Source organism: Colius striatus, chromosome 1, assembly GCF_028858725.1.
Source record: "Colius striatus isolate bColStr4 chromosome 1, bColStr4.1.hap1, whole genome shotgun sequence".
Taxonomy (NCBI): domain Eukaryota; kingdom Metazoa; phylum Chordata; class Aves; order Coliiformes; family Coliidae; genus Colius; species Colius striatus.
This window is the reverse complement of record NC_084759.1, coordinates 190,487,255-190,502,227: the sequence shown is the minus strand read 5'-3', so window position 1 is coordinate 190,502,227 and position 14,973 is coordinate 190,487,255. Positions and strand designations below refer to the sequence as shown.

The following is a 14,973-nucleotide window of genomic DNA, read 5'->3' as shown; positions in this document are numbered from 1 at the left end:
CGTAGAAAAGAAAAAATCCCTATTAATGAAACTTATTTTTGTCACATAAGATAGTATTTTAAAGCTTATAGATGACAGTTTCATTGATGTTGTAAGAAGGTCATCCTTTTTCTTCAGACTAGATTCAAGATTGCAAACACATTCACTTGGAGATAATGGGCTTTTAATATCTTCTTTTAAATATCTGTTTTTTCTGTTCTGAGTTTCTTCTATGTTTCATTCCTAATGCAGCATGTGGTCACTATTTTGCTTGAATTTTGGTCATGTTCACTGTTCCAAGCAACTGTGTTGCTGTTGTTATCTTGGCTGGGACAGTGCTCCAAGTGAGAGAAAAGCATAACTCGTTGCATGTGTGTATATTCAGTACTTTTTACTTACTTCAGTAGTTTTTCTTACTTGAGCAATTGTTGGTAAGTCTATGTCTGTTTGGAATAGTCATGATTGGTTTGAAATGACCACCCTAAAGTCACTTGTCTACCTATGACCGTAACAGTCTTCTGCCTCCTGCCAGTTTTCCTGTCTTTATTTTCTAGTAAGAAAAAGAGATGAAAGTATGAATGGATTTTTTTGTTTTTGGCCATGATTTATTTAACTTCATAGTAATACTGTCATTGCATTTTAAAGACAAAATGGATTTTGCAAGTAATATTTTGGCTAGCATGTATATAAAGTGAAAATAGGACATCTTAATGACGGGAGAATTAATACTGCAAAAGTTTTTATTTGCTTTTGTTGCTGCTTTTTTTGAGAAACTTTAATGGCTAATTAAGCATTCTCTTTTTTCTTTATTTAGTATTGATAAACTTTTAAAATCAGATTCTCTTTCCTTGAATACATTATATATTTTAAAAATATTGTACTGGTTTGAGTGGACTATGTTTTCATTCCTGGTTAAAAATAGTTGGAAATATGTCTAGAAATAATTTGTTCTACGATAACATACCACACCTAACATGATAAGATTTGTCAAAGCTTTGTCAGGCCTTGTAAAGTCTTTGTCAAAGCATAGAATTTGGAAATATAGGCATATGATAGGAATTAATTTTGCTGGAATATAAATAGCTAATTCAAGTGTGTGTATATATGTAATTAATTAGAGTAAGTATATGCAAAGTAAAATGTAGAATTTTGTTGTTCTATATTCTTTAGCAGGCTAATAATTTGAACTTGTGCAGTTTTAACCTAAATTTTCTACTTAGACTAAGAAGAGGAAGAGCTACAAATAGATCTCATAAAAATATCATTTCTTAAGAACACAATTAAGCATTTTTGTCTTGATGTTTTTCCATGCTTTTTGTAGATTTTTTTTTCACATGATAATTTTCACCAAAAAATGTCAGGTCTCACCGGTTGGTTTAACTTGGTGTGGTATCTAACAAGCATCTTTCAAGAGAAAAAAGTACGACAGAAAAATGAGAATGCCATAAAGTATCATTCTGTTTTTTTAACTGTAAATCTCAATTAGGAACTGTATAAGCTTGTTCTACAGTGAAACTGAAGAGCTTTTGCAGGTTAATATAAGGAATGTATAGTAAAAAGTAAAGCTGAAAATACTGCAGAAGGTTACTTTATCACACTCAGCATATATTATCGTAGGCATTCCTATGGATAGTAATTATCCAGTATTTTATTAATTCATTAAAATTGCCACATAATTCTGATTTCACTGGACTTTATGAGAACACATGATCATTGTTGCAAACAGGTTTGTGCTAATTTGAACATATCTGTGTATGTTAATTTATAGTAGGTTTCTTAGTTCTCATGAAATACTTCTCTTTTAATAGAAGTATTGCGGAAATTGAGTTGGTCTGGCATTCCCAAACGGGTTCGTCCAATTGCATGGAAGCTTCTTTCAGTAAGTTGCTTTGTTTTTTTGTTTCTTCTTCCTTTGCATTTAGTAGCAATAGTTTTTTCAGGCATTGCAAATAATTTTTCTTGAGTTACAATCCATCAAAAATACTTGAAAACATGGCATCTTGTGGCTGAACTGTAATGAAAATTCTGTTCTTTTGTTCAATTTTAAGATTAATTTGTCAAACTGAAAGGAGGGGAATGAGAAGTAATAGTAAATCATGTCAGCTGTATATCTTTATTTCTCAGCCTGGCTTTCTATGAAAGAAAGACTTACGTGATAGCAGTGGCCTCTTTCAGCCAATTTTGATGGAATGGTGGAGAATTCAAAGACAAGTAGGTTCTTACAGTTTTCTTGAAAAGAGACACACAGTAGAGGAAATGAAGCCTATTGGTTCCTGACTTGACATTAAAGTAGTGACAAGGATTAACACTGTACTGAGGAAAAGCTGTGATAGGAACAAATCTGAGCCACTGTGGTCACGGGCTCTGCAGATGGCAGACTAGTGAGTCAGTTCAGGGAGACAAGCTAATTAAAAAGTTAATCACTTTTTTGTAGTGTTAGTTCTTTGCTGGCTGAACTCTCTGAACTTTGCCCGGCATTCAGAGGATTTTGCAACAGCAGTAGCTTTGGAGTAGATTGCCTGAAATACCATGGAACGGCACACAGAGTTGTTTCAGTGATGCATCACAGACAAGCTTGCAGGAATCTGTGATTCATGGTTGGTGGTACAGAACGAGAATTTTTCAAAATTGGTGTTTGCACTATATTTAAAAGGTTCTTCTGCAAAAATACAATATCTTCCTCATAGGAGTATTTTTCACGTCAAACTTTTCACCTCTAGTATTTGTGATGGCAAACAGTTGTGCATTTTAGCTGTTTGCCTGCCTCTGGTTGGGAAAAGAACTTGTGAGGATGTTTATATTAAAAAGAAGCAAAAATCTCGTGCTGTCTGCTCTCGAGGGACTATGAAACACACTTTATCAGCAAATCTTCATGCATTTAAGAACTGTTTAAAATTCTGTGTTAGAAACATAACAATTTCAACACTATTGAATTTTTCAGAGAGGAGACTTAAATAGCTTTGCTTTTTATAGAATGATTCAGTAGGGAATGAGAAGTATTTATTTCAGATTGAGACTGATTTCTAGTGACTGAATCTCTTTTGCAGACGAGTTCTACTAAATTTGCAGCTCAGTTCATTCTAATGCTAAATGCAGATGTAGCTTCTTAGTGGTGGATATTCAAATACCCTGCTGTAATTGAAAGTAAACATGCAGTGTACAATTTATTTTAGTTCTGTTGTTGTCTGAGATTTTGGTAATGAAAAGAGCATTTTTTTTTTCTCTCGAAGTTTAGAATGCCTCTTATAATGGATGTAAAGTAAAAAAAATATGGCTAACTCAAAGTTGACTTGGAAATACTGTAGGTTAAACCATAAGGACAGGTGAAGTTCTGAATGGGAGAATTGACAGCAAAGTCTAGAGAGTTGGAATGAGACTAAAATTAACTACAGTAATTTTCTTAGTTTCGAGTAAGAGCATGTGTGAGCTCCAGCTTCATTCCATAAGTTGATTTTGGTTTAGTATTCCTGAGATCCCATTCTAGAGAAATTCCTATGTGTAGAATTCCTTTGTTCTGTTGTTTAACCACTCAAGGGTGTGTTCCAGTTAAATTCTTACCTTTGTCTGTCGTTGCCATGCGTCAGCAAATATACCATCTTCAGGTTATTTTATTTTTACTTTCAGAGTAAAGTGGTTTTTTTTTTTTTTTTTTGAATAAGACTTTTGTATGCCCAAAGAAGGGCAATGAAGCTGGTGGAGGGTCAAGAGCACAAGTCCTATGAGGAACTGCTGAGAAAAGTGGGGCTATTGAGCCTGGAATAAAGGAAGCCAAGGAGTTGTCTTGTTACTCTCTGCAACTACTTGAAAGGAGGTTGTAGTGAGATGAGTTTTGGTCTCTTCCCTCAAGTATCAGGTGACAGGACAAGAGGAAATGGCCTCACGTTGCACCAGGCAAAGTTTACATTAGGTATTTGGAATTTTTTTGGAAAGAGGCTGCCCAGGGAGGTGGTGGAGTGAGTCACCATTTCAGAAAGTATTAAAGGATGTGTATATGAGGCACTGAAAGACATGGTTTAGTGGTGGATGTGGCAGTGTTAGGGTTAGATTCAATGGTCTTAAAAGTCTTTTACAACCTAAATGATTCTATGATTCTGTGAGAGGGTGAGGTAGTTGGGATTCTTTGTTTGCTATTTGATGACAGGAAAAAAACTTTTAAAAGTTCTTAACTTTTCTTTTGTAGTTCTTAGCATGATTTCTTATCTGCTAGGTAATCCTCAACTGATACACTTTGGAAATGCAAAGATGAATCCTTTAATAGTCATAACTTTTCCATACTTGTAAGTTAGAAACTTCTTTCGTCTTCTTTCTGAAGTGTAGAAGAAAAAGGGCTGTGTGGTCATAAACTCCATGATGCTTTTTTTCTAATGGTAAATACTTTTTAAGTCATCTAAATTGTTTAAATACGTTAGCTACTACTAATGTATGTCTCACATAAGAGATGATAGTATGGTAATCTGTTGTGCTATGAAGTGCTCTGGGAGCTATTGGGGAAATACAGGTACAAAACCAAAACTGTTCTGGTTAAAGATGAGTTACAAAAACAAAACCCGACCAGAAAACTAAACAAACCAAAGCATAGTTTAGACCTAAATTAAGGCTGGATGTGTTTGTTTTAGACTTGTTCGGAAGTATTACTGAAAAAGCCCAAACTTCAACATACTTGAGGAACTAAGTACAATTGATAGTATTTAAGGCAGAAGGTGATTGTTTTGTTTGTAAAAGCCATGTTGAAGCTGTAATTTTCAAAACATTATTTTAAAAATTGAACAGTTGAGTAATATTAACCTTCTGACTATGTAATAAACATGTATTTCATTAATAGTTCTTCAAAGGGAAAGCATATGAAAGTCGATATAATGTTGAGAAGCTGTTAATGTTATTATGCATGTCTACTGGTAACAGTGTGTATGTATATATATATATGTATATACGATTTATTTTTAAAACATAGGAAAAACTTTCAGTGTACTGTACTTAAGCAGCAAGAGAACTATTCATGCTCACTTCTGTTTTCAATAACAAAACTGAAGATGTGATTGCAAAAGCATTTGGAGGAAATGACTGAGTAAATGGATTAAACTCTCTACCAGTTTAATCCCTGATGATATTGCAAGTCTTTCCAACTTTTAACTCCCCACCCCCCCCCCCCCCCAATTTGTAAAGTGAACAGGAAGCAAGACATGTCCAATTGAAAGATTACTTCAGTCTTTGAAACTGAATAATGGCAAAAAGACTTGCTGAGAAAACATTGGTGTCCTTCAAACAATCACATTTGATCCACAAATGAATTGTTTTCTAATGGAACAGAGATATCCTACAGGAAAAAAATCCCAATTGTTCAGAATAAATGTGAGACAGAATTCAATATTGAACTTAATAGAAAACACTGGGACAGGATATTAAATGTCAGACTAAGTCTCAAGGCAAAAGTTAAGCTGGTGTGATTTAAAGTACCTGGAACCAGAGGCAAGTCAGTACATCTTAAAAGATACATTTTTGACAGAGAAAGTGCCTCTTAAAATATCTGAAATATAATGTAGTTTTTACTTTGTTGTGATCTTAAACTAAGAAATTAATGTAAGGGCAGACATTTTGAATTATTTTAATGTAGAGATATTTTAAAAAAATCTATTGATAGGATCATTGGAAAAGGTCTATAAGATCATAGAGTCCAACTGTTAACCTATTGCTTTAGTCCACTACTAAATCATGTCTCTTGGTGCCACATCTGTGTATCCTTCAAATACCTCCCTGGCTTGGGTAGCCTGTTCCAATGCTTGACAGTTCTTTTGGTGATTTTTTTTTTTCTTAATATCCAATCTAAACCTCCCCTGGAGCAACTTGAGACTTGTCCTATCACTTGTTACTTGTGAGAAGAGACTGACTCCTACCTTGCTACAACCTCTTTTCAGAAAATTGCAGAGAGCAATAAGACATCCCCTCAGCCTCCTTTTCTCCAGATTAAACAGTTCCTTCAGCTGTTATTCATAAGATTTGTGCTTTCAACCCTTCACTTGCCCTTCTTTAGACACACTCAATGTCCATCTTGTAATGAGAAGCCCAAAACTGAACACAGTATTTGAGGTGTGACCTCACCAGTGCGGAGTACAGGGGAAGGATTGTTTTCTGGGTCCTACTGGCCACACCATATCTGATTACAAGCCAGGAAGCTATTGGCCTTCTTGGTCAACATATATTCAGGTCTCTATTGACCAACAGCCCTAGATGCTTTTCTGCCAGGCAGCTGTCCAGCCACTTTTTCCCAAGCCTGTAGCATTGTATGTCTCCAAGGAACAGGACCCAGCACTGAGCTTTGTTGAACCTCATGCACTTGGCCTCAGATCATTGTTCCAGCCTGTCCAGGTCCCTCTGTAGAGCTTTCATGCCCTCAAGCAGATCAACGTTCCTACCCAACAAGACAACAGGAGTTGTCTGCAAACTTAAAAACTTCATCCAGATAATTTCTAAAGATATTAAACAGAACACGCCCCAACACTGAGCCCTGGGGAACACCACTAGTGACTGGCTTTCAAGTGGATTTGACTCAATTCACCACCACTCTCTAGGCCCAGCCATCCAGCCATTTTTTTACGCACTGAAGAGTACATATTTCCAAGCCATGGGCACCCAGATTCTCTAGGAGAATGCCTCAGCCTTTCCCTCATCCACTAAGAGGGTCATCTTGTCATAGAAGGAGATCAAGTTAGTAAAGCAGGACCTGTCTTTCAGAAACACGTGCTGTCTGGGACTGATGGCCTGGTTGTCCCATGCGTGCAATGTGATGGCATTCAGTATGATCTGTTCATTAATCTTCCCCTGCACTGAGGTCAGGCTGGCAGGCCTGTAGTTCTCCAGATCCTCTTTCTGGCTCTTGTAGATGAGCATCAGAATGGTTTACTATGGTCCGTATTTTTTACTTTTCCCTTAACATTGAGCAAAACAGAAGTTGTGTAAATTGGACAAGGTGTTGATTTGTTGCAGGAGAGAAATGGACTTTTTCTACTTTGTGTGATTAATTTTATTGTATAACTAGCAATTTTAGCATATCTGATTTCCCTTTTCCATTTTTGCTTGTAGTGTTTAGGACTGAATATAAGAAAGTTGTTTTCAGTTCAAGGAACAACCTTTTACTTGTGATAGCTGTATATAGACTAACTATATAAGCATGTATATGTGCTGCACATCTAGTATAGGATATTTTTGATCTTATGAGGAATATTTGTGCTAAGAAGCCTTCAATCTGATAAATTTTATTTATTTATTTTTACTGATTATCAATAGTATGGTGATAGCTGCTACTGTGGAAGGAGAGCTTTTCTAATACTGGCAAGAAGTATTTCAGTTTGACTTGACTAGTGACTAACATGGTTATTAAATCTTTCTTACGTTGTCTTGGATGTCCAAATCTTCTTGAAACTCAGTTATCTTTAGAACGATTGTTGTACAAAGACTTTTTTTCAGGACTGCTATGTATGTGTAATATGAACTAGTGTTACGGGATGTTGATATCGATCATTTGAAATCAAGCTGTTTACAAGAAAACATTAATTATTTCTGAGTACTCAGGGGACTTTTTGGTTGCCAGTTACATGGCTAATGGTGTTTTTATTAAGTGTACCTTACATATAAACTGAAAATTTGATAACAATAGTGATATTTCGCTTGGATGAGTGGACAATGAGCTGGATCGAGAGCTGGCTGAATGACAGAGCCCAGAGGGTGCTGATCAATGGCACAGAGTCGAGTTGGAGGCCTGTGGCCAGTGGAGTTCCACAGGGATAGATTCCGGGGCCAGTCTTGTTCAACATCTTCATAAACGACCTGGATGAGGGGACAGAGTGTACCCTCAGCAAGTTGGCTGGTGACACCAAACTGGGAGGACTGACTGATTCCCCAGAAGGCTGTGCTGCCATTCAGTGGGATCTCGACCGGCTTGAGAGTTGGGCAGAGAGGAATCTCAAGAGGTTCAACAAGGACAAGTGCAGAGGCCTGCACCTGGGGATGAACAACACCATGCACCAGAACAGGCTGGGGGTCTGAACTGCTGAAGAGCAGCTCTGTGGAGAGAGACCTGGGAGTCCTGATTGATAATAAGCTAAATATGAGCCAGCAATGTGCCCTTGTGGCCAAGAAGGCCAATGGCACCCTGGGATGCATCAAGAAGAGTGTGGCCAGCAGGTCAAGGGAAATTCTTCTCCCTCTCTACTCTGCCCTGGTGAGGCCTCATCTGGAGTCCTGTGTCCAGTTCTGGGCTCCTCGGCTCAAGAGGGACAGGGAAGTGCTGGAGAGGGTCCAGCGCAGGGCCACCAAGATGATCAGGGGACTGGAACATCTTTCATATGAGGAAAGGCTGCGGGAACTGGGGCTGTTTAGTCTGGGGAAGAGGATACACTGAGGGGAGATCCTATTAACATTTATAAATATCTAAAGGGTGGGTGTCAGGAGGTTGGGACATCCCTTTTTTCTACAGTAGCTAGCAACAGGACAAGGGGTAATGGGATGAAGCTGGAATACAAAAAATTCCACTTAAATATAAGAAAAAACTATTTCACTGTGAGGATGACGGAGCCCTGGCACAGAGGGGTTGTGGAGTCTCCTTCCTTGGAGGTCTTCAAGACCCGCCTGGACATGTTCCTATGCAACCTGATCTAGATGAACCTGCTTCTGCAGGGGGGTTGGACTAGATGATCTCTAAAGGTCCCTTCCAACCCCTACCATGCCAAGATTCTATGATTTCCGTTTGTAAAATACTGAAATAGTAACCTGAGCTTGTTATTTTTTTAAATGTAAAGTAGGTTAAAATGCCCAAGGATCAAACTGGACAAAAGATGAAAATGTGAATGGATATTAGGGATTTTCATATACATGTATGTATAAATATATGAATGAGGTCAATGAAGAACCATTCAGATACATTCTGTATTTAGGCAGGATTATACATTGTTGCATTGTCTGACACATGACTTCCTTAGTGAGTCCATACTTTATGAAAAATATAAATTATAAATATTGTTTGGGAAACATCTAAGGAAATGTACAGCTAGTGTTCTTAGATGTAAGAGCCCAGTTACAGGTGCTGTTGAGGATTTTTCTGTCATTCGACTTTCAATGATCTGTTAAGATTAAATGAAAGCTTGAAATTACTTTTTTCTCATCTGAAACCAGGAAATAAATATTTTTAAAGCTTTTGAATTATACTCTATTGTACCACAAGCTTTAACTCAAAGATATTTTCTAATGTATATAATTCCTACTCGAAGGCAACTGTTTAAAAATTAATAGATTTGCTCTGATTGTGGTCATGGAGGAATACAGAAATTAATGAACTCATATAGCGTTATGTTTATCTGAAGTTATTTATTTGAACTTTTTGTGTCAGAAGGCAAGCATAATCGTAAAATTCTTGATGAGAAATTGCCTTTTATGGGTGGAAAAACTTGGAATTTTTCTTAAAAAGCTGAATTTATTTAGATGTTTGTATCTGAACTTTTGTATCATTGGGAATGATTACAAGACTGATTTACCAAACTGATTTATTTCATTCACATCCATGTTAGGACTGCATGACACTACATCAGTTTATTAACTTTCCTGTCACTTGTAATCAAATACCAGGCAAAAAGTAATATCCTTTCATTTCACTGTTTTTTTTTTTTTTCAGGGCTATCTTCCTGCAAATGTGGACCGAAGAGAAAGCACTTTACAAAGAAAACGCAAAGAGTATTTTGCATTTGTTGAACAATATTATGATTCCAGAAATGATGAAAGTCACCAGGATACCTATAGACAGGTAGAATGCCTATTGAAGTGACTTATACCTACAAGACATCTGCTGAAGAACTTAAAGATCATTTTTGAAGTTTGCTACTAGTTTTCTGTGTTTCTATAGTCTTACTTGATCGACAACTCTCTAATCAATTGTTTTCCTACGTTTCAGAGGCAAAACTACAAGCTATTTTGATCTGAAATTCAAAATAGTAGATTTCTTTGAATGTCAGTTTTAGTCATGCCATGTGATGCTACCATTTGTGTCTTCCATGTTTTTCCATTTAAGAATAGGAGGATTTTAAAATCCTTCATCTCCTGCTCAAACCCTCAAAAGAGTGAAGAGGGACAGAGAAAGTGTAACAGTGACTGGTTCCTCCTGGCTGCATGCTTCTGCTTAGGTAGTTGAAAGTGTGTATGATGTGCAGTAAACATAGGTGTGCCAACCCAAGATACCCAGATAACTTTTCTTCAAATTTTGTGTTAAATGAGTAGCTTGTATTCCTAAGTATCAACCAAGCAGTACTACTTAAAACTTCCTTAGGATAGAGGCAGCTGACATCTTCCTTTCAGCCTCAAGCCTGGTCTTAAGTAACAAGTATATAAGATAGTATCAACTGAACATGTTAAAAGCTGAAGAAGTAATAGTATATATTTACTTATCATTACGCTGAATTGATGAGTATTGCCAATATGGCTAAACTTTGCAATCAAAACGCTATATAAGAATCTTAAAATTTGAAAACAAAGTGTATGTGGATTGTTTTTTTTTGGTTTTTTTTTGGCTTACTGAAAGATTGGCAACCATTTAAAAATTTGGAGATATGATTTGAAATACAGTAAACCCATGTTATTCCAAAAATAGTGATACAATGAGATTATAACTAGTACTGCAAAACCATAGGATTGTTTTAACTGTTGTGGTGTTTAAAAAGTGTGCTGTTGATTTGCAACCTGATCTAGGTGATGCGACCTGATCTAGGTGAACCTGCTTCTGCAGGGTTGGACTAGATGATCTCTAAAGGTCCCTTCCAACCCCTACGATTTTATGACTCTATGATTCCTTTTACAGTTTTCTTCTTTCTATCTAATTAGATCCATATAGATATCCCACGCATGAGTCCAGAAGTTTTAAGACTTCAGCCCAAAGTAACAGAGGTAAGAATGATATCTAAAGAATTACTTTTTTTGTTAGAGAAACTATTTTATTGATTCATTTAATACCATAGTGTTGGTTAATAATTAATTTGACAACACTTGCTATTTTTATTTCAGAGCTACCTTAAAGTTAAAAAAAATAAGATATATAAGTATAGGTGTGTGTATATATATATATATATATATATATATATATAAATATATTTATAAGTACAGGTGTTCTTTACAGCAGTGTAAACATAATCAGAAAAAGAAATCTTGTTCATCTCCTGTATTGAACCTGTCAGTTTTTCCTTCGGTCTTGTGCCTTTTTGTATGTTGTTGCTTTTTATCTGTTTTGTTAATAATGTGTTTCTGCAGTAATCCAAAGTTTAGAATCCCATGCATAGTTCCCATGGTTCTATATTATTTGTCAAAATCATTTAAGGCCTGGAAGTTCTTAACATAGAGTTTTCCACTTGGGAAAATGATCTTTTTGTGAATTTGGAGCATGACTGGTTTGTGTTCTCTGTTTGATTTTGCTTCTTTGGAAGTTTTACATATTCAGTACAGTATTTAAATTCCTTTAACTACTGTAGTAAATATAATCAATCAATGGTAAATATGTTAATTGAATTGGTCTATGTTCTTGGGTAGTTGAATCCCATGGGGATTTTTCTTTGTAAAGTATATAGGTCATAAATAGTATAGAAGGTGTGAATCATCCTCTTTATTTCTTCTAATCGATCAATTTCTTCTCATTTCTAATGGTTCTAGCTAGAACTTCAGGTATACTTCCATGTAGGTTCTGTTAGTGTCATTATAGAACATCTTCTGATAGGTCATTAGATGACACGAGAAGTTAAATGCAGCACTAGCTTTCGTTGTTTTTTCCGCTCTTGCAATTATTGGTTTAATGGAAGTGCTCCTCCTTATGTGTTGGAGGAATCAGTTTGAAGCAGTAACTTTTCACAGGTGATTTTTTATTTTTTTGAAAGAAAATACTATATTCCCTATACTTTCTACCCAGTGATGTTCTACCTGGGCTTTTCTATGAAGGAGTCAGAGTAAAGTAAGAAAAATAAAGGGACAAGAGGAGAAACAATGCCAGCAAGAAATAAACTATCAAAGACATTAATAAGATCAGTGTTGATTTTATAGCTAGAAACAAACCAATAAATGAATTTGGAGGGGAATATTATTTCATGAATAAAATCACTAGAGAAAGAAGAACACTCAAATAGTCGTAAGAGGGAAGAAATACTTCAATTATTTCAGAAATAGTCTTTTAAATTATTCTAAAGATGTATTTGCATTCAACATAGTGGTGGCTGTTTTGGGGATGGGTTCTTTACTTCCTTGCGTTTTGTGATTAAACTGTTCATAAGGTTTCAAGAAGATCACCTCTGTCTCAAATGAGCGTGACTGTGGTTCAGATCTACAATAATTAAGTTTTTGTAGTTCATGATTTGAGTAAAAATGCTCCAAAATGATGTCTTCCCCCCCCTCCATGTCCACCCATGTTTTAATGAAGGAAAAAAGCTATTTAACTTATCTGAAGTCAAGTAGCCTAATAAAATATTAAAAAAATGACAAAACATTCTCTTTGGACAACATTTTCAAGTAAAGTGGAGTTTAGTAAAATTATGAGATTGTCAGGTAGAAGTAAAAATGTAGAATCTTTGATGGTTTTGTCTTCTGTGTATTCATGCATGAGACGATATATTCGTATGACTGCTCTTAAGAGCTGGTTACTGCAACTAGATGTGAACCTTATGATAGTTTATAGGAAGACAAAATTGTATTTACTATAAATATCTGCTTTTTCCTTAATACAGTTAGAAATTTTAAGGTGAACTTCTATTGATAATTAAAGAAGATATGGCCAAGATTTCCTGACGTTTGAAAAGTGCAATTTTTGTTAAATATTTAGTGTGTTGTGGAAAGGATCCATAATAATAAGACATTGAAAAGAATTAGTTACAGGATAGTCAGAATCCCTTTTTGGTTGGGTGATTAGCTTAGTGCTAAAGAGTTTATTTGGGAATTTAGACAGTATATTAATGTGAAAAAGATATTAGTAGAGGATTTTTTACAAGCAGTCACAGTTGAAGAGAGTTTTAAAAAAAATAGCTGAATTGTAATTAATCCAAAAATAGACTGGTTTAATGAAAATTATGACAGTCAACTTCAGAACTAGTAGATGCTCCCAGAATAAACTACTTCTCTTACTATTGTTTGAGGAAATACTCTTGCTAAGTAAAATCGAAATACTCATGCTAAGTAAAATCTGGTAGGTTGATAGAAGTTCAGTAGGAAATAACTATTCAGTAAAGTTTGCTTCTGGAATGCAATTTTGGTTAATTTTGTGAGACTGTTAAATACATTAAACTCTTTAGGTCTTTTTTGTTATTGTCTTTTGGCAAATAACAGCATTGCTTAGGTAGGACATTCATTTCATGTGGTTTACCGAGATCTTACTTGCAAATATTTTATTCATAAAAGTAGCATTCTTTTCTAGTTATTTATAAACTTGTCCAAATATATGTTTGTTTCATTGGATAAGTGTATCTATTTTAAACATTGTTTTAAAGTAAACATTTTTAAAATCCACACTTTTTAAAGACTTTGATTGCTCTTGCAAGTGACATCAAATTATGTTCCAATAATAGTAATTTCATTTCATGTGTACAGCTCATTAAATGTATTTAGTCAGTTGAATACAGCCCAATATCCCTGCTTACTGATAATACTTATATTCCTTTAGTTTGAACGTTCAATGAATTGATCCATGACACAAGTGTAACGGAGACTTAAAATAGATGAACATACTTTTCATCAGTATGATCAAAGCATTGTAAAGCTGGAATACTGCTGCTTTCTTGTTTAAAAAAAAACCCAAACAAAACCACACCACCTCCTACCCCCATCCAATCCATCTTTCCTACTCACAAAATCACAGAATGAGGTTGGAAGGGACCTCTGTAGATCTAGTCCAACTCCCTACTAAAGCAGGTTCACCTCGATTAAGTCACACAAGAATGTGCCCAGGTGGGTTTGGTAAAGCTCCAGGGAAGAAGACATGACAATCTCTCTGGGCTCTCCATGGAGCTGCTCTGCAGTAGATCAGTCCCCAGCCTGTACTGGTGCATCATGTGTTAGATGTTTCTAGAGCTCCACAGGTCTCCTGACTAGATGTGTGTGCTACTGGGCAGGTAGGCTTGCTTATATTTTTGCCTTTGCTCTTTGATCCAAGAGAGCCAAGTCCAACTTAATGTTACAAAGACTAGTGCAAATGATGCTGGAAGTGTCATAACATTCAACTTGTTTCTTCATCTGCCTTTCTGAATTTTTTGAACCCTATCCTAGCACAGCCTAGTGCCTTATCCTCTGTACATACTCCTGAGGGCTCAGTGCAGGCAGGGGCCCTGTGTTATGCCCAGAGCTGACCTATTTCTAGCAAGGGGGAAGATGTTGCTGGTCCCAAGTGAGCAACAGTTGTTTCCTGTTTTATAAGGCAAGATTGCAAGAGCTATAGTGAAGAGAAGGGAATCAGAATTTGGGTAAAAGACAAGTTTCAAAGGATGACATTGTGTATGAGACTTATTGTGGATATCATGATGGCTTTTGTAGATATTCATTTTTGACGCTGCAGAGATTTAGAATAATGATACTTCTATTAGGAAGAATCTCATTTAGAATGAGGTGAAGAGGCTCTAAATGATCAAGCTGGAGTAAAACTTTAGTCAAAAGACCAGATACATAACACATACATAAACTTCACAATGTCTTCTGAATTCAGTTTCCAAATGTTAGTATTCAAAGGTATTTTTTTTCCTGTTCTTAGTGATGTCTGACTCTGTGTTCCTAAAGAGATTTGCATTAGACTTAATGAAGATCTTTTATTTTTTTATCTTAACTTGGAATTTGTTTTCTGTAATAAAATGTTTCTGTTTAGGGAAAAGTGTTTTGAGTCTCATCTGAAAATAACTTTTTATTATACGTTCCTTTTAAAATGAGTTTAAAGTGTTTATTTTTCATAGAAGGTGTGCGTATCCTCGGTGAGACGAAGGTAATGTTGGGAAGAGATCT

The 14,973-nt window shown here is 35.7% G+C and overlaps 1 protein-coding gene across 2 annotated transcripts in view; it reads left to right on the top strand.

Annotated features, from left to right (window-relative positions):
* The window catches only part of TBC1D22A (TBC1 domain family member 22A), a 175,131-nt gene that overhangs the window by 24,344 nt on the left and 135,814 nt on the right, over positions 1–14,973 (top strand). The window contains exons 5-7 of one of the 2 annotated variants that reach the window (XM_062018451.1): positions 1,791–1,858; positions 9,641–9,769; positions 10,840–10,902. In XM_062018451.1, the coding sequence (XP_061874435.1) occupies positions 1,791–1,858; positions 9,641–9,769; positions 10,840–10,902 (260 nt within the window). Of the gene's footprint in view, positions 1–1,787; positions 1,859–9,640; positions 9,770–10,839; positions 10,903–14,973 lie in introns of both variants that reach the window. The other variant, XM_062018444.1, reaches the window with a different exon arrangement.